The sequence below is a fragment of the Bradysia coprophila genome, unplaced genomic scaffold (assembly GCF_014529535.1).
Source record: "Bradysia coprophila strain Holo2 unplaced genomic scaffold, BU_Bcop_v1 contig_297, whole genome shotgun sequence".
In the NCBI taxonomy this organism is placed as follows: Eukaryota; Metazoa; Arthropoda; class Insecta; order Diptera; family Sciaridae; genus Bradysia; species Bradysia coprophila.
The window spans coordinates 8,004,488-8,023,025 of NW_023503555.1; the positions used below are offsets into that span (position 1 = coordinate 8,004,488).

At 41.8% G+C, this 18,538-nt stretch overlaps 2 protein-coding genes across 7 annotated transcripts; both read right to left on the reverse strand.

Annotated features, from left to right (window-relative positions):
* Positions 1-2,197: 2,197 nt before the first annotated feature.
* On the reverse strand, positions 2,198-10,498 carry LOC119079013. 6 transcript variants are annotated; one of them, XM_037186785.1, is made up of 11 exons: positions 10,407-10,498; positions 10,219-10,341; positions 8,540-8,766; positions 8,291-8,471; positions 8,116-8,223; positions 7,930-8,051; positions 7,565-7,758; positions 7,458-7,499; positions 5,589-7,399; positions 2,590-5,018; positions 2,198-2,461 (listed from the first exon to the last, which is right to left on the reverse strand). In XM_037186785.1, exons 1-11 carry the CDS (start codon positions 10,461-10,463, stop codon positions 2,311-2,313), a joined length of 5,445 nt encoding a protein of 1,814 aa, XP_037042680.1. In that variant the 5' UTR covers positions 10,464-10,498; the 3' UTR covers positions 2,198-2,310. The 6 variants fall into 6 exon arrangements, with proteins under 6 accessions (XP_037042680.1, XP_037042679.1, XP_037042677.1 ...); XM_037186784.1 differs by having other exon boundaries at positions 2,590-4,778; positions 5,067-7,399; XM_037186782.1 differs by having other exon boundaries at positions 2,590-4,496; positions 4,779-7,399.
* Positions 10,499-11,785: 1,287 nt separating this feature from the next.
* Positions 11,786-16,609, reverse strand: LOC119079035 (THO complex subunit 5 homolog). Its single transcript, XM_037186822.1, has 11 exons — positions 16,417-16,609; positions 15,878-16,015; positions 15,341-15,817; positions 15,146-15,278; positions 14,958-15,091; positions 14,799-14,906; positions 14,615-14,727; positions 12,927-13,014; positions 12,616-12,856; positions 12,259-12,560; positions 11,786-12,195 (listed from the first exon to the last, which is right to left on the reverse strand). The coding sequence occupies exons 1-11, from the start codon at positions 16,531-16,533 to the stop codon at positions 11,956-11,958; spliced, it is 2,091 nt and encodes a 696-aa protein (XP_037042717.1). The 5' UTR covers positions 16,534-16,609; the 3' UTR covers positions 11,786-11,955.
* Positions 16,610-18,538: the final 1,929 nt, after the last annotated feature.

The window sequence follows — 18,538 nt, forward strand, 5'->3', positions numbered from 1 at the left end:
CGCCACCTGTTCAGCGCTTTTAGTAGACTATATAGGAGACTCAACTTAGGAGTAAGACATCGCTCGCTGGACCTTCAACTCATAGCTCTTTTTGTTTCTTCAGGAAATTAAATAAATATGAGTAAAATGAAGCATGTGATGACTGCTGTTTTCTGAATAAAAGAGACATCACCTTTTCATGTGACTTTAATTTTGTGATCTCAAAAACACCACCTCATTTAAAAATGGTTAGAAAACTAAGGCTGGAATTATAGAAAAAAAATAGCCAGTCAAGGGACCTGACCCACCCAAGAGGTGGGGCCTAGTATGTATATAAGTGCGGAAAACACGCGTGGAAGGGTTTCATCAAAGACGTATACGGAGGTTCGTTTGTATGAAGCAAATTTCTACCTAGATTTTACTGACGTCCGCTGTATTTGACTGAAAAAAAAACTTTACGGATTTTAATGTCTCGTGGAAGCGGACACCATCCACGACTAAAAAAAGTGGACAATCGATATATACACTTCTGTACACTGCTGGAATTCATGCAAATCATTTGAATGAATTTTACGTGCTTACTGTAATGTCAATGAAAACTGTGACGTCCAACTTACAAATCTTGTGTCGTCAAGTAATATTTTTAGTGCCAGCAGAAAGTGGTCACACAGATTGGACGTCGCGTACAATAAAGGCTTGAGAATTTGCATGAGAGCGCTTAAAGGCCAACGGAAAAAAGTTGGAAAAGGTAGTAATCTTCACGGATTCACTGAAGGGTTGCATGTGGATAGAGGAGGGACTGGAAGATTACTTGGTTCATCTAATAAGAAAGGTGATCGAAGATAATAAAGAAACAGAATTCTACATTCAATGGATACCGAGTCATGTTGGTATATAGGGCAACGAACTTGTCGACGACTATGCCAATCGTGGTAGTCATTTGGAGGAAGTTACGGATTTGAAAATCACTTTTTCGGACGCGAGACATGAATTGAAACGAAATATGACGGTGGAATGGCAGGAGCGATATCAAGAATCAGCCAGAACGAAGGGAAAAGCAATGAAAGTAAATTTATAGGTATGGCCAAACGTTCAAATTTGTTCTAGCCGGAGCACCCGGAGCACATACGGATTTGCATGGCGCCACCTCAAACGAACTGATTTCTTGTGCAAATTTCCACTAGAAATGAGTTCGTTTGAGGTGGCGCCATGCAAATCCGTATGTTCTCCGACTTGTATGGACTGGCCATACCTACTTATCTACTTTCATTGGGGAAAAGCACACTTCGAAATTCAGAAAACTGTTAAACTGAAACCTTGGTTCATAAGTAGTGAACCGAACGGCACCGAAGTGAAGATTTTGACGAGATTAAGAACCGGACACGGTGTGAAGAAAAAGATGTTCAAATTACGAGACTCAGAATTGTGTGAACAATGCTAAATGAAAGAAGACCTGGAACACATTCTGTTGAGATGTACGAAGCATGAAGCAGTGAGAAGAGGATTTTCGGCACTGGTGCAGAGCAGAAATTTAACAGAATTACTCGAAAAAGTTGACCTGGTTCGATACCGCGCGATCGTAAAGTTCTATCGAGAAGCGAAATTGGATTTTTAAAGTGAGAATATAAACAGGACAGCCCTGGCTGAACACGGTTCAACTGAACCACGCCACAAGATATATTGGAACAACAACAACAACAACAATATTTTTAGTCAAATCAAGACATATGAAAGAAGTGAAATTCTTGAATTTGAGCACTTCGAGTATTCTCAATACAGTCGGGAATTTGGATAATTTTCAAGAACTTCTGTGTTTCTGGAATTTTAAGAATTTCCAAAAATTTTGAGAAATCCAACAATTATGAGAATTTTGGGAATTTTGAGATTTTTAAAGAACTTTGGGAACTTTTAAAAATTCGAGAATTTCAAGAATTTTCAAAAGTTTCTGGAATTTCCAAGAATTTCAGGAACTTCGAAAATTTTAAAAATTTCAGAATTTCTGAAATTTCCAAAAATTTCTAGAACTTTTAAGAATCACTTTCACGGAAATAGGCCCTGATCACCCATGCAAAGTTAATCGAGTCAGTCAAACAAACAGTGGCGAGACTCGGATTGAACGCGATATTGTCGATCTTCTTCGCTGCATCAGCATGTAAACGAAATTCACCAATTTTCATTTTCAATATAACTCATTTATGACACGAGAAAAATAAACTTTTTTACAACAAAATTCAACAAAAAATATAATTCCAAAAAATGGAACGAAAAACATTTCTTAATTCAACGATTCAACGGTTCAATTTACACGAATGAGAGCCCACTGACCACTTTTTATATCGCCTGCCCATTGCTTTCTCCCTCATGTACCTGCAGTCGATCAGAAGCCGTGTTGCACATTGATTCCAGTGACTCCAATAGACAATTGAATAATTGCTCCCAATCGGATACTCCACGATCCTGATGGAACTCCTTTCGGCGTAAGCTGCAAATTTGCGTAAAATATTTCTAATGAAAACTTTGCGGGGTAATTTCAACCGGGATAGATATGACCGGACAACGATTTCGTCTACCATTTCCCATTTTAGCATAATATAGAAAGATGAGACTTACCGATCGATGAATGTTTTCAGCGTATTTTGGTTCCGTTCACACGATCCACGGCAAGTATGACTTGATTCCATCTCAATTCTATTCAAATAATCGAGCAGCTCCTTCATATTACCGGCGCATTTTGTCGTCGAACATAGTTCAACACCGGTCATTGCTGTACGGTTCGTCGAAGCGTCGCCTGAGCAATCAATATTTGTCGAAGGCGATTCGTCGTGATGTTGTGGTGGTTGGCATATCGTTTTCGTTAACATCTTCTGTTGATGCACCGCCACCATTTTTTGCGACGCATAAATTGGAAGAGACATCTTGCCTGCAGAGATCGCCGAAATGTCCTTATGAGGTTTGTGTTGCCCGGCATCAATTTCGCTTGAGGCAGGAATCGGTGAAACATTGACTTCAGCACAATACTCATTCATTGATACCATCGGCGTTTGATCAAATTCCAAACGATTCGATGATGGCTTAGCGTCCGGTCGGTTTGATGGATTTGATATGATCCCGTTTTGTCGACTCTTGACCTTTCCCTCGGCTAAATTGGCTGATGATGGATAAGATGTCTTAACGGTTTGAGCGGTTTTCGCTTTGCTGAATGCCTTACTTCTCGACATGGCTTTGCTCATTGTCGACTTTGAATCGGTTGAAGTGCCTTCGTCGAAAACGTAGTGCATCTTGCTGGTTCTCTTAGTGTAAGTAACTTGTTTCGCTTTATCAACGTAGGTCTTTCTGGACGTCGTGACACTCACTTCCTTGTATTTTCGTTTTCGCTTCTCGCCTTGAATGGTGGTCTCTGCAATAGTCACTGCATACGGATCTATGTCCGTAATTTTTTTCTGTCCTACCCGCAGCCGTTCGAGACCACGATCGATCATACGTTGGATTGTTTTCAGCCTCCGTTCGTATTTTTGTCGTTTGCTTGCCGGCAGAGCTGTGACAGTTTCCTTTTTCAGAAAGTCCAATCCATCGTTTGCGATGTAGAATTTAGCTGCACGCTGGAATTCAGCATTGTTGGCGAACACACATCCGTTGTCGTCGTAAACCTTGCCCTCCTCATCAACGCGTATGCCATCGGTGTTTACACAATCGTTTTCCAAAGTCTTACCATTGGACGAATTGTCGGCCGCTGCAAATTCATTGCCTACATCAGGCACATCAGTTTCGTCGAATCTTATGGTTAGGAGATTCTCCGAATTGCGTTGACTGTTGAGAGTCGTCGGTTTGGTTAGCGATGAGTATCGCGGGGCAGCTTTCGATTGTCCTTTAGGTGGCTGTTTGACTATCGCTGCTGACATCTCTCGTAGAATTTTTGGGTTCAACAACTTCTTTGTTGCATTGGTGGCCTTGTTCTGAGCCGAATTTTTTGCAATCTTTTGGGCAGCGGTCTTTTTTGGCTGGATTGCTGTCGATGCTTTAGGATTGTCGGGCGAAATCGTTGCTCTCGGAGCAACCTTTGCCGCTGTTGATTCGGTCTGTGGTTCAGACATTTTTGCTTGACTTTGCAATACGTTCGGCATTGGTTGAAAGCAGTCCACGTCGTCGGGTAAATCGACAGTAAAGTCGTTCTCGAAGCGTTGCGGAACCAACGATAAAGCTGGCGTTTGAGTGGAATTTTGTGAAACAGCTGACATCTGAGACGGTTGTGATGCAGGAGCTGATTGGATCGATGACAATTTTGATCGCTTTGCCTTCAGAGACGATTCCATATCGTCTTCTGGATAGATAATCGGCACACTTTGGATCAATTGCTGGCTTGATGTCGCAGCCTGTTTTTGCGATGAATGTCGTGGCGACGCTTCAGTTACTTCAGTTGCTCTCAATTCCTTAGAGTTCTGTTCGCGTTTAGGTGCAGAGACTGACATAATCTGTGAGCTGAGTGATTTCGTTGGTTGTACCGATGAGTTCAGGTCCATCTGAGCCGGTCGTGATGCAGGAGCTGATTGGATCGATGACAATTTTGATCGCTTTGCCTTCAGAGACGATTCCATATCGTCTTCTGGATCGATAATCGGCACTTTTTGGATCGATTGCTGGTTTGATGTCGCAGCCTGTTTTTCCGATGAATGTTGTGGCGACGCTTCAGTTACTTCAGTTGCTCTCAATTCCTTAGAGTTCTGTTCGCGTTTAGGTGCAGAGACTGACATAATCAGTGAGCTGAGTGATTTCGTTGGTTGTACCGATGAGTTCAGGTCCATCTGAGCCGGTCGTGATACAGGAGCTGATTGGATCGATGATTGTGAAAATTTGGTTCGCTTTGCCTTCAGAGATGATTGCATATCGTCTTCTGGATCCATAATCGGCACACTTTGGATCAATTGCTGGCTTGATGTCGCAGCCTGTTTTTGCGATGAATGTCGTGGCGACGCTTCAGTTACTTCAGTTGCTCTCAATTCCTTAGAGTTCTGTTCGCGTTTAGGTGCAGAGACTGACATAATCTGTGAGCTGAGTGATTTCGTTGGTTGTACCGATGAGTTCAGGTCCATCTGAGCCGGTCGTGATGCAGGAGCTGATTGGATCGATGACAATTTTGATCGCTTTGCCTTCAGAGACGATTCCATATCGTCTTCTGGATCGATAATCGGCACTTTTTGGATCGATTGCTGGTTTGATGTCGCAGCCTGTTTTTCCGATGAATGTTGTGGCGACGCTTCAGTTACTTCCGTTGCTCTCAATTCCTTAGAGTTCTGTTCGCGTTTAGGTGCAGAGACTGACATAATCAGTGAGCTGAGTGATTTCGTTGGTTGTACCGATGAGTTCAGGTCCATCTGAGCCGGTCGTGATACAGGAGCTGATTGGATCGATGATTGTGAAAATTTGGTTCGCTTTGCCTTCAGAGATGATTTTATATCGTCGTCTGGATCGATAATCGGCACACTTTGGATCGATTGCTGGTTTGATGTCGCAGCCTGTTTTTCCGATGAATGTCGTGGCGACGCTTCAGTTACTTCAGTTGCTCTCAATTCCTTAGAGTTCTGTTCGCGTTTAGGTGCAGAGACTGACATAATCTGTGAGCTGAGTGATTTCGTTCGTTGTACCGATGAGTTCAAGTCCGTTGTAGACAATTTGGCAAGTGGATCAACTGTTGGAGCTTCGATGCTTTGCTGAAGCGAAGATTGAGCCAGCTTTTCCGTGGAACTCTGCTTCGACGTAAATTGTTGTGTTGCTTTTGACTCATTTTGCAATGGTTTCAGTTCTCTCTGAGATTCGGTTACTGGTCCGACATGTAATTGTGACATCTTAGGCAGATCGGCGATTGAGTTACATTTGGTGAGTTTCGGTGCAGTTTGATTTTGGGAGACATTTTCCGAAGATTTTTCTCGAGATGCCTGCACCGATGGTGATTCAATGCCCGCGTTGAATTCGATTTTCTTATTAATTGTCTGCGGTGTTTCAGATATACCGCTTGCACGAGGCATCACTTCGGTTTGATTCAACGATTTGTTAGCTTTTAAGGCCTCCGGATTTTCTTGAGACAAGCCAATCAGTGTCATCGAATTTTGAAAAAAAGATTTCTGAAACGAAGAACCGGCACTGTGCTGCTCGGTTGGAGATGAAATTGGATCTGGGGATAACTGCGAATAGGCCTGTTGTGAATACGACACTTTTCGTAGTTTAACTTGCGTTCGTTGAGTTGAAGTAGTAATGGGACTGAACGACTCATAGTTGCCTGAAAATTCGATCGGCCATGGTGACACTGCTTGGCTTCGGTGTGTTCCTCCATTTGATGCATTTAACGGACAATCATCATGGCTGGATGTGTTTTGCTTGGTGGTCGCAGTAAACGGGACAAAAGATTCTTTGCGGTCGCTGCGCATCGATTGATCCGCTTGATCGTCTCTACCATCACTGTTGTCAAAATTTTCCATTTTCACCTGTGCAACTACAATTGGCCTCTGCGATGAGCGTTGAACGGACTCATTCGACGCGATGTGCGCAATGTTTCGCGATCGAAAGGACGTATCCTTGACGTAAAACCGTTCCCGTCTTGTCGTTGGTTGACTGTATTGATTGAAGACTTGTCGATTCACTGAAACGTCCACCTGGCTGAAGTGGAGGTATTCGACGTTTTGACGAGACGCACCGGAGAAGTTTTCTATTGGCTCCGGTGATTGCGGCTGAACTCTCGGTGGTACGATCGTAATATTTTCGATGATTTCGATCTTCTTGCTGGATCTGGCGTATGGATCACCGTATTGTGAATCGTCCTGCGCGTTTTCATTTCCATCGTATGCATCGTCCTCATCGAGCACCATATCATGACGATGTAATAACTTCGAATTCGCGCCAGCATTCTCGTGTTCAGCCAATGGATTCGCTTCAACCAACGTTCCTGATCGTGCACCGATGCAAATGGTGTACGTACGATTCGTGGCTAGACTTTTGTTATCCGCATCCAACTCCATCGATGGACATTTATTGTCCATAACGTTGTCACCGTTGTCCGTCTGACTGTCATAGTCATATTCCGGTTGTTCATCAGCAATCGGGTTGACTGACTCTCGTAAGACGTAGGTCGCATTTGGATCACTGGCAGGCGAATGATCGGGAGGTGTTCCATTTTCAGCCGATGTAACCGAATTCTTTATCACGTACGTCAGATTCGACTTGATCGGCAGTTCGGCATCCGATTCATCACTTTCATGTCGAGGTAAAAGTGGTAAGGACGTGTTCCGTCGTGGTACGTCACGACGCGATTTCGTTGGCGTCGGTAACGAAAATTTGCTGTCGGTTCGTTCGAACGATATCAATTTCGGAGGAACGACGGACGAGAATGAGTCGTTAAGACGTGGTGCTGTTTCTGGTGACACTTTGCACTCTGAAATTGAAACACGAAACTCTTCTAAATTCGTTACGTTTGAATTGGGAAAAGTTACCGTCTTCTGTGGGCTCTGCTTCGGTGTAGTCACTGATGAAACCTGCAGAAAGAAGTCGATTTATTGAAATGGTTTTTCGTCCAGTGTATTCAAATGGCATGGGTTACCTTGAGACGCCGATCCAGTAACGCCTCCGGAACTCACAAATCGGAAAATAGATTTCACTGCAGTCGAAATCAGTTCCTCCGTTTTATTTAGAAAGTAAACTCTGATTGTGGCTCGTTGTTCAGCTGAATGAATATTACCCACCGAGATAACGTTCCAGATGCCATTAATTTCCAGCAAATTTGACACTTTGACACTGTGACACGGTGAAAATTTATTCAATTTTAAAATTTCGCCAATGTAACAGTGTGTGTGCACTCAGGCCGGGACTGGCTATATGGGTCTAATCGGGCAAATCGCGCCCCTGCCTATTTTTACTTAGTTCGGGGCCTGCTTGCACTGATTTTGTTCGGACAATTTTTGTTACCTTTCTCTTAACTTGACACGACGCGCGGTGCCAAAACATTGATTAGCATTATCGGCTAGGGACACAGTAGTAAAGTTGATCGTCTGTTCCATCTTGTTGAAGTCGAACCACATTGAATAGTTCTGAAAGAGAGAATCAGACCAGTCACAATCCAATTGTTTAAAATTCATTGGCGCAAGCACTTACCGTGTCGTCCATGTCGATGTTCAATTTTCTGCAAATGATTTTCGTCGGCTTGAATGATTCGATGCAGTGTCCCATTGCGTTAATGTCGTGAAGGAATTCGTGTTGATGCTGTAACGGAACCGCCACAACATGTTTTACACCATAAACGAACGTGCGTAAACACTCAATTACTCACCAAAATCGACGGATTCTCCATGAATCTGCCCACCACCTTAATGATCTCGGCATTGTCGTGTTCGTGCAAACGGTGCAACTGGGTAACTGGTACGCACTCGATGTAAATCCGTAACACAGCCATAATTGCCAACTGTTCGGTACGTGATGCTGCCGTTCTTAGGTGTTGCACCACAATTTTGCTGTAAAGAAATTTCGATTTGAAATTAGTTCGTCGCGTCTCGTCTCCATAGCGCCATAATGAGCTTACAATTTGTCAGCGAGATTGTAGAAAGTGTCAGCTCGCTTTAGTCCGTCCATTCGGGACACAATGGTTTTCCAGTGTAAGTAAAACTCCTGGGTGTAGTCCGGTTCGAATTGACGAAAATATTGCAGGAAGGTGAACAGAGTTATCGTAACGTTGAGACAAAATTTGCTCATGTATGTCCCCCAGAACGTTCCCACATAATTATTCGTTTTCTTGACACTGAAAATTTTCTGAAAAGAAAGCGAAGCTGAAGTGAAACCATCAGTGGAAGTAACATTCTAATTTTTGGTTGTGCAGGACGTTGTAAACTATGTGAACGACATAAATGCGTTTCGTCTCTTGACTTTCAACCAGCTGAATAAATAACGATAAAAATGAATCGCTCCAGCGAGTGAGAAAACGTTTGAACAATTGAAGATGCCAGAAACACACTAGCATTGGCGATAACAAGAATTATGCAGTGTTTTCCATTGTAAGGCCAGCGGACTTACACCGTTTAGCTCCCCGTTTACGTTCTAACAATGGAAAGTGGGAGGAGCTTCAATTGTTCACTCGTAAACGGAGTGCTAAACGACGTAAGTCCGCTGACAGCTTAAAGGTGATTTCAGACTAGTTTGCCAGTCATATCTATGTGCTAGGAAACGAGGAGAGAAACTAGTAGGAGTATACACTGTTAAGAGAGCGAAAAGAGAGAAAAATGACCAGCTGCTTAACTGGTTTCGATGGGTGATACATCACAATTTGTATGTAAAAGAAAAAGTCCAGTTAACTAGGAAAAAACCAGTTAATTTAACTGAGCTCGATGGGTACATACTCTTTTTTACATTCTCTTTTAACAATATATACCGGCTCTCACAAGAATGCTCTGCACACAATTTTCACTTGATGAACCATTCAATCAGCTTGTTTCACAAATCTGACCATCGGTTTTTCATCCGTCAGCGGTTAAGTCCGGAAACTTCTTATGAATGAACATCTTAGGTTAACCGTTTCCGGAAGATTTGCCGGTCAATGTTACGAATTGCTACAGGGACTATTTTCGGAAAACGTTTCCCCATTCTTATCCATTTTTTCCCTTCAAGTTTCAATAATTTCCCAAAATGGTCCCCGGTTTGTACACTTTCGGCATAGAAATTTGACAAAATTTATCTGATCCGTTGGACGAAACTTCAACCATATAACCTTTTAACTCCTTGAGTCAATCGATTATGCAAGAACGGATAAGAAATAATGCGCGGAAGACTTCAGGTTCACCTGATTATCTTCATGACCTGCATAATGTGAGTAATCGGATGAAACACGTCAGACTTCCGCACTCGGTCGAGATTAATTTTTAAATTAACTGACATAACCTGAACATTTTTTGCAAGGTTTCAGACCACTGTTCCAATCTGTCTTCATCGGTCAATTTGGTGCACACGTTTTATGCAAGGATGTATACTCGGTCTGCGTGACCTCCCCAAAATATACAGCCTTGGTTTTATGGAGCGATGGCGTTGTTAAATAATAAGCTAAATTTCTTAAGACAGGTTACAAGGTTACATCAGACCTCCTGTCATCAGAAGCTTTTGATTAATTTTTTTTTTGCGTACTCTTACGTCAAAACATCCACCACATGAATTCCAACGCTCAGCATAAAACCATCACAAAATCAATCACCACAACGAAGCAATCACTCTTACCTCAAATCCACTGATCCAACTTTTAACGACATTAGCGTAAATGGGGAAGTCATTTTCGTGTTCCAACAACATTTTTGTTAAATCGTGAAGATACGTAGTGTACGTCACAAAGTCACTTTCATGCTTCAAAAAATGAGTTGAAATCGAATTAGATTCGTTATTTGAATTAGAAATTCCATTTCACTTACAATCACTTCACTTTCAAGAAGTGATTTCAATTTCCTTTCAAATTTGGAGACAGCCATTTTGTTGGTCCGTCCTTGGTTCGTCCGCTTCCAACGACTCGATGAAATAAACTGCGGAAGAATCGAGATATACCAACAACGAATGATAGTAGGGATAGAGACGAACAATGAAATCTGAGTGAGAGCACAAGAAAAATTCTTGTCATCGTGTTTCAGTCAAGTTGGTAGTTATTTTTGTGCACACCGCGCAGGCAGTTTTTGATGAGTTTGGTTATTTTTCGATATCTGTTTGGAACGGACTTTAAATGTAAAGTGACGAAATTACGAGCAAAATTTCAAAATTCACTGACTTCTGTCCGGTTGATTTAAGTTCGTTGGTGAGTGAGGCTGTTTTACTCTTTAATTTACGTAGATGTTTCACTGACTATATTTGTACCCAATAGTTCATTAGTTAGCTAGTTCATTACAACACAGATTCAAATTGCTCTGTCGAAGTACCCAATTGTTAGCACAGTTTGTGCAAATAGTCACCTAGACATAGAGACGCCGTTTCGTTCTGCCAGTCACATTTACTCAGTAATTAATTTACGTAAACTTTAGGCCGAGCCACAGCACTGCTTAGCGTAACATTTATAGGGACTAGCGGGACTAGTCAGAGACGTGAGTGCCAGTAGACCTTTGTGACTTTCAATGCGTTCTGTAGTGTGAAGATAGAAATTTTCTGATCAAAAAATCCACTAGAAAATGCGTCCGATTTCGGCAGGTTGTTTTTCAAAAGAATCCCTCTCTGGATTATTTTTGAGAATAATGTCAGCATGAGCTAATACGCTAACAAAGCGATAAAATGATGAAAATTTTCATTGATATTATGCACAACATGATCTCTCTCTTCACTCTCGATGTTATCTGTTTTTCGCTGATATACTTCTGGCAACAGCCATTCTAGGGAATGAGAGCACTGTTCGTTACATGGGCTGCACAATTTGATGTTTTTTAAGATCGAGAAGTCTTTGTATCTCTCGCTCTATCTAAATTTGCTGATAAAAGCCCGTCATTACCCTTCTCATCGAATACATCAAAAAGCTCTTCGTCGCCCGAATTCCCATAGGGCCAGTTCGGGCCTGTCCATCATTACCACCAGAGACAAAGTTAGACAGTTGACGCTCAGGTGATTTATAGTTTGTGACAGAGTGGACTGTGCGGACGGACCGCATAGCTGTCAGGAAAGTAGAGCTATAAAAATAGAAATTCTTTTTTGATGAGGAGGAATCGAAACTCGGTAATTTGTCACAATAGTCGAAATCGAAGTTAGGTATTCGGTTCGGTCAGAACCGTTCAGTCCGAGACCCAGTTCCCAGAGGTTGCAGTGTAAAATGCATTGGTTGCAGCGTGTGTCCACACGTACTCGTTTATTTTCACGTAAAAATTCATAAAATTCGAAGTTTTGCTGCACTTCAGCAGCGCCGAGCAATCGATTCAATTTTTGCGTAGACAACACTGCCTCTGTTTCCCATCAATATAATGTTACGCAGCCGATAAATGCGTATAACGACTAAATTTGTGTGTAGACAACACTGCCACTGTTCTCCATCATTTTGTACGGTCGAGAATGCGTACGATCGCGAAAAGCCTTCAGGAACGTTTTAGTCGCCTGAAATTCGGATGAATTGATCAGAGTTCCTTCTGTCTCCAAATAGATGTCCAGGCTAGACAGTGCACGATGGATCTGCAGTTCCAACACGTTGCTGGTATTTTTCGGGTCGTCGATCAGATTCACCCATGCTTCCAGGTCCTGGAAAACAATTCTAGTTATAGGAAGAGCCTCTGAATACTGCGATAAAAAGAGAACACAAACCCGGATGGCTGCACTGCTATCAGCATTGTGGCGCCCGTTCCAGCTCAGTTCCAGTGCACTTAATGGCATTTCAGTCGGATAGTTTGCGTTGATCCCAACAAAACACTCCAACTTGGCCGAACCTCGTGTGATTACCGCACGATACAGTAGATCGTGTGAAGTGATCACATTCGCATCGACAAATCGCTTTGTCGACAATGAGCTACAGTACTCTTCCCAAGTGATTGCAGTCCATTGAAGTAGGCTGCTCGAAATGCGGGCTGCTTTCTGGTTGAGCGACGTTGAGGTGAAACTTTTATTCTCTGTTGTGAAACGGGAATTAGACAAACTGCAGAGTGACGCCAATGAAACACTTACCCAATGCCGATATTTGACTGTTCAGCATTAATCGCGCCTGCCAGCGTGAACGAATCTGTTTGACGATTTTCGGCACCGACAATTGAACAAACTCATTCGAAATTGACGAATAATTCGTTGTGGACGTTGACGCAGTGTTCAGAAACTCCAAACCGCATAGATCCTGCGCCCATCGGTACGGTTTGCCCAACATTTTTTCCCTCAAAATGACCATAAAATCATCGATTGACTGCTCCTTCAACTGTGCAGAAGAAATTTTTGTTGGATTTTTTCTCATTCGAAAATTTGACTTCGACTGAACATGCCCTCACCTGGTAGTACGTCTTTGGATTGACACTTTCTTCTCCATAGTCGCCCGGGCTCAATGCATTTAAGATGCTTGCCGGATTGAGTACTTCGCTGTAAATAAAAAGATTGGCGCAATGTTGAGCAGATGATGAGTGTAAGCAAGTGAGAAATGTTAAAATGATAAAACCACCAGCAACAGACACATCAACCCTTTAGAAGAGAATGACGAATGGATTAAGAGCCCAAATGCACATCAGTTCCATATAAGCCCGAGCTTTGAAACGACTAACAAGACGTAGGCAAAGGCACACATTCAATTCCCCAATTGGTGTCAAAATGAACGTATTGCTGCCAAATGACAAATGGAAATAAAAATGTTTGTTCAAAAGTCTGTCTCGGCAGACAAGTTGAAGGTTCGAAAATTTAACTAGTCTGAAACGACAGGCCTTGCAAGAAAAATTTCATTTTTAAATTCCAGTCGTCATTTCGGACCAATACCTTCATTTCGACACCATTTTGCATTTTGGACGATGCGTGCCGGCCGAGATATACACTAGGTCAACCTTCGTCAGGGCCTTTAAAGGAACTCGTAAAAAATCCCTTCCTTATTGGGTAACGTAACAAGAAGCTCGAAATTTTGTGGCCTACATTTTCTCCGTCTCAGGGTCGCAATGGCTCGAGAAAGTTGGGCGCTGTTTGATGAACATTTATAAAAATCACTTCACTCCCCCTCATAAAATCAAAACCCTTCAGTCGTAACCACAATCACTATAGGGCCAGACCAGGCCTGTCCGTCATTGTCATCATTTGTATAAATACACTCAAATCATATGCATGACGCTATATGCACGCATGGTTTATGAATCACAACAAACAATTGTTTTGATTTGTTGTTATAGCTGCTGCTGTTACATCATCCATAACTCGTTTTGTGTATGACTCAACAGGTTGGTTTTCTGCAAGTGAGTACGAAGTGGCTCATTAGCTCAGTTGGTAGAGCGTCGTACTTTGCATTCTGCCGGAAGTCGGTGGTTCGAGCCCACCATGAGCCCATTTTTTTTTTTTTTGCTTTCACAACTGGAAAATGCTGACATTTTGGCCAATTCCACTTACATTATTGGCTGAAGTTCTTACCGACATTCGGAGGGGAAAAATCAATTTTTTCAAGTCCAAAGAAAGGATGCGAGGAAATAAGATTTGTTTAGATTATTTGTTTACATGACAAGGGATACAAAGTTGATGCTGAATAGTTGGAGTTTCGTGTAATTTGTGTAGATCCGAGGCGAAGCCAAGGTCAACAAACACACAAAAACGAGGCTTTTCAACTTAGTTCTGTAATGGATTTTACATGCTGAGAGCGTCAACAGATCATGAAATTCGATGAAAAAATTCAACCCACCTATAAACACAATTTACCGAGGCGAGCATCCATCCAGGAACGAATTTATGGGACCAGTGACAAACGATTTTAGTGATTTATAGCACAGGACCATATGGTCTTGAAACATATAAGAGGAGCCCACAGGCAAAATTAGACATTCGATGCTCAGATGATTTATACTTTGTGACAGAGTGGACCCCAAAAATATGAACTGGTGTGTAGCATCGCCATATAACTCGAGTAACAGCATCAAATTTTGATGACTCTAAAATCTAGTCCCATCAACAGCCCACCCGCACTTAAATCGCCTTAACCTACGAACGAACTTACCTTACTCCGGCCGCATTCTCTGGCTCCAGTTTGCATAGAGATGTGACAAAATTCAAAGTCGGTAGATAGTACAACGTAACGCACAGGACCGTGTCGTTGATTTTGGATTTTATCTAAAGAGTAGAGAGACGATAGAGTGTAACCAGCCGAAGAGTACCGGCAAAATTTGTCAAAAAAAACTCACTCGCAGTGACACACTCAACGGATGCACTTTGAAGAGATTGTCTTTCTTCTGTTCCAACAAAACATCCTTGTTTTTGCGTCGATGATGATGGCCTTTCGATGGTCGATCCTACGGAATGAAATTGGTAAGTGTCCAAATCTTCAAAATTGTGTTCCTTACATTCTCTCCATCATTGTCGTCGTTATCTGAATCGGGCACATCGTCCAAATCGATCTTGCTGTTGAATTTGTCAATTTCTTCAAGATTTTTCGCATCAATTTCGTCGCCGTTGATAGTAACCGAAAGCTGGTTGTCTACGGACAGTCAAAGTTAGAGTCTAAATGATTTTCTGGCTAGAGAAGTCTTACCACATGCTTCTGAATAGGCACACAGATTCGCATACACCAAGTATAGTGGCCGTGGCAGTAAACTTGCAATTTTCTGCACTTTCCAATCTTCCTCAAAGTTCATGTTCAGAGCTTCTTGCAGCGGTTTCGTCGACTGCAAGAGAAGTTGTTCCAGTTGAGCAAACACTTAACGAAAACTTTGCATTTGTCAGTTACCTTTAACAGTGCCTCCAAGCGCGGTTTCAGGCTGTCCCGTAAATTCGTTTTCGTTTCATTGTCCTGCGCCACCAGTTCTTTCTGCTTTTCCAGTTCCTTGCACATCGCAGCCAATTCTTTACGCTGCTGTAATTCCCATGACAGTCTAGCCAATCGACGAGCGTGCTCATCGTTCGATGTCTTACCCGATTGTGCAATATTTTCCGGTGCCTGAGCATAGAATTCCTCTTCGGATATCAAATCAATTTCTTCGTCCTCGCTTTTGAACTGGTAACAGCGTTGCACCTCCTTGTTCAAATGTTCGGATTCATAGAAAAGGTTTTGCAGCTGCAAGCGATTGCTGTCGACGATTTGTTTCTCGTTGTGCAGGTCGTCACGGCCGGTACGCAAACGTACTTTGTCCAAACGGTTCAGTTTCTTCAGCAACACGAATAGGAACGAGGCTTCGATCCGTTTTTCGTTGATTTCCAGGCGTGCCTAAAAAATCGAAATCGAACTGTGCATCATTCGGGCTGTATTCGGGTGTAGTGTGCATACCTTCTCAGTTTTCAGTTTCTTCAATTTGTTGATTTCTTCGAATAATTTACGTAGTTCCGAACAAGTTGAATGGAACAACTCAGCGTCCTTTTCAGCAGGTCTGTGTTGTGATTCTTGCTCTTCGAATTGCACTACCGACTGTTAAGAATGGAAACATTTTGATAAATTACATTTGTTCCTGAGACTGTTAGTAAGGTGAATAAGGTGTTGAGAGGGTACACAATTTCTACAAAATTGGTATACGTAACCAACAGACTGCTCCCAAATAGTACACTAAGCAGATAGAACATAAAATGTCTTTCCGTAAGGTCGAAAACACACAAACAATTTCGCTGATATGGACAATTGTGCTGCGTTTTCTATTGTAATTCGATTTGTAGCATGAACGTTAAACAATGGAAAACACGTAACAACAACATTGAAATGCCAACGGTCCAATATTCCAATATTGGACCGTTGCCATTTCAATGTTGTTGTTTGTTTTTGCTCCGGTTCCCCTTAGTAATATTAGGTTATGTTAAAATAACAATTGTTCTTACCGCGTACACATCTTCTTTGGGTATTTTAGTGACCGTGGAATCACTCTTTCTGCGTTTCTTGTCATTGGAATCTCTCTCGGACTCTTTCTCCTTTTCCTTCGATTTAGTGTTTACCATTTTGTAAAAGAGAGTCTAATTTACACGGGATATTGTGTACGATTGGTACGATTAGTAGATTTATTTGATCGCCGAAAATTTGACAGTTAATGTCAAAACAAAACGATATGTCATCGATTACATCCATTTTCACCACACACTTTTGGCGTAAAATGCGTAAAATCGATGTAGGTGTGGGTAGCGCTCACTTTCGTCTTAGAAGAAAAAAAATGCACAACAAGTCATGATGCGCTAGAATTTTTGTAAAATCAATCAAGGTTCTGAAAGAACTTTCTTTTAGAACTTTTAAACAAATTGCGGAACTGTTTCTGATGAAGACTCTAATATAACCTTCCTTCACACACATGTTCATAAATACGTAGAGTCTAAGTCATTACTTCGTTAAGAGGGTACAAGGGTTTAGCTTCGGACAAGAACCAAAATTGCGCGAAAAATAGGGCATATTTAGGAACATAATTCTCAGGACTCAAGAGATGGAATACAGCAAAAAGGGGATTAACGATTAATTTGAACCTTACTTAACAGAAATTTGTTTTCGCATTTATAAAATTACTTGATTTTCACAATTATTTTTCACAATTAAAACACGTCTGCAAGGCAAATTTTTTTTCCACTTTAGGTAAATTTTTTCGGCAGTACATCGAGAATAATCACATAAGTTGCTAGATCAAAACCGTTCCTTATGTCGCTGACCACGAAAATGTGTTTTCCTTTTTCTAAAATTCCTTTTTGTTTTGATGAAATTAAGTAAAATCAAAAATTTTTCTACCACGGCGGCCATCTTGTTTTCACACTATTTCTATGGTGGCCGTCTTCGATGTTCCAGATTCTATTGTTATTGAAGACACAATGAGCATTTCATTTGAATTAAAAGAGGTGGCGCCATAGCATTTGGTTTATGTCCACAGCTAAACCCTTGTACGCTCTTAATATCTGAAATATTAGTTTATTGGAGAGTTTGGAGAGTTGTAAAACAAAAAAGTGGAGTGAAGTGGCGCGCCCGGAATTTTTGCAGTTTTGAAATAGTTTTCCAACAGTGGTACTCTCATATTCCGTTAATTTTATATGAAAAAGTTTGCGCCACACCAAACGAAACACGACGCTGCACCTAAATTTACCCGAAACTTGGATTCCGTATTTTTTGTGATCATCAGGTGAAGATTTGCATTAGGCCGAAAACACACGCAACATTTTGTGTTCATGGAATTGACAAATATGCTGCGATTTCCATTGTTCAGCATGTGCTGAATATCTGAGTAGAATGGAAAACGCGGCATCATTGTCGGGTTGCTAGGAATCTCGCGCCGCGTCATTCACAATAATTCTCATTTTGACACATTTTGTATAAGGAAGATGTCACTTTGTGAGTTATTGCGAATGACGCGGCGCGAGATTCCCTAACACCCATTGTCGGTCCCATCAACTCAAAATTGCTCGTGTTTTATTGACCTTATTGGCTCTCCCTTGCATCATCACTCCGATGACAGTTATCACGTGTTGGGAATTTCATCCGGCCTTTTTGATCGGTATTGTGACCCAAGGTTCTGAAAGAACAGATTAAGACAACCACGAAGGCGGGTGACACCGAAATCGATAACCGCACTCAGTTCAGTGCAGATTGTGTGTGAAATCAACTTGAAGAAAATGTTTTTTAGCAAAATTCGGAATCAACTCAGAGTTGTCTTAACCTGGTTCTTTCAGAACCTTGTTGTGACCTATTGAAAATCATCTTGGCAAGTTTATTAACCTGTTACAGACGGCTGTCATCTGTTATCTACAACGACAGCAAGAATAAACGACAAGCTCTGACTAATAAGCAAGGCTGTATACCCTGCATACTTTGGGGAGGTCACGCAGATGCAGATACGCTGGTTCAACACCACGTTTCATACAAAAAATTCATCACGCCATACAAATTCAATTTTGGTGAATTTGTTTGTATGGAAAAGGTGTCTTCCCCAATGAATGTACAAACCAGGTATGGTCTGTTCATACAAACCGGAGG

Bases quoted from the DNA above. Each gene is read 5' to 3' on its own strand.
- LOC119079013 (XM_037186780.1), bottom strand. From the start codon at position 10,463: ATGGCTGTCTCCAAATTTGAAAGGAAATTGAAATCACTTCTTGAAAGT. The intron at 8,767-10,218 runs GTAAGAGTGATT...CTTTCTTTTCAG, and splicing joins GTTGGATCAGTGGATTTGAG to AAAATTTTCAGTGTCAAGAA. The intron at 7,500-7,564 runs GTAACCCATGCC...TTCTTTCTGCAG, and splicing joins TACTGGATCGGCGTCTCAAG to GTTTCATCAGTGACTACACC.
- LOC119079035 (XM_037186822.1), bottom strand. From the start codon at position 16,533: ATGGTAAACACTAAATCGAAGGAAAAGGAGAAAGAGTCCGAGAGAGAT. The intron at 15,818-15,877 runs GTATGCACACTA...TCGATTTTTTAG, and splicing joins AGAAACTGAAAACTGAGAAG to GCACGCCTGGAAATCAACGA. The intron at 12,196-12,258 runs GTTTGTGTTCTC...ATTGTTTTCCAG, and splicing joins ATAGCAGTGCAGCCATCCGG to GACCTGGAAGCATGGGTGAA.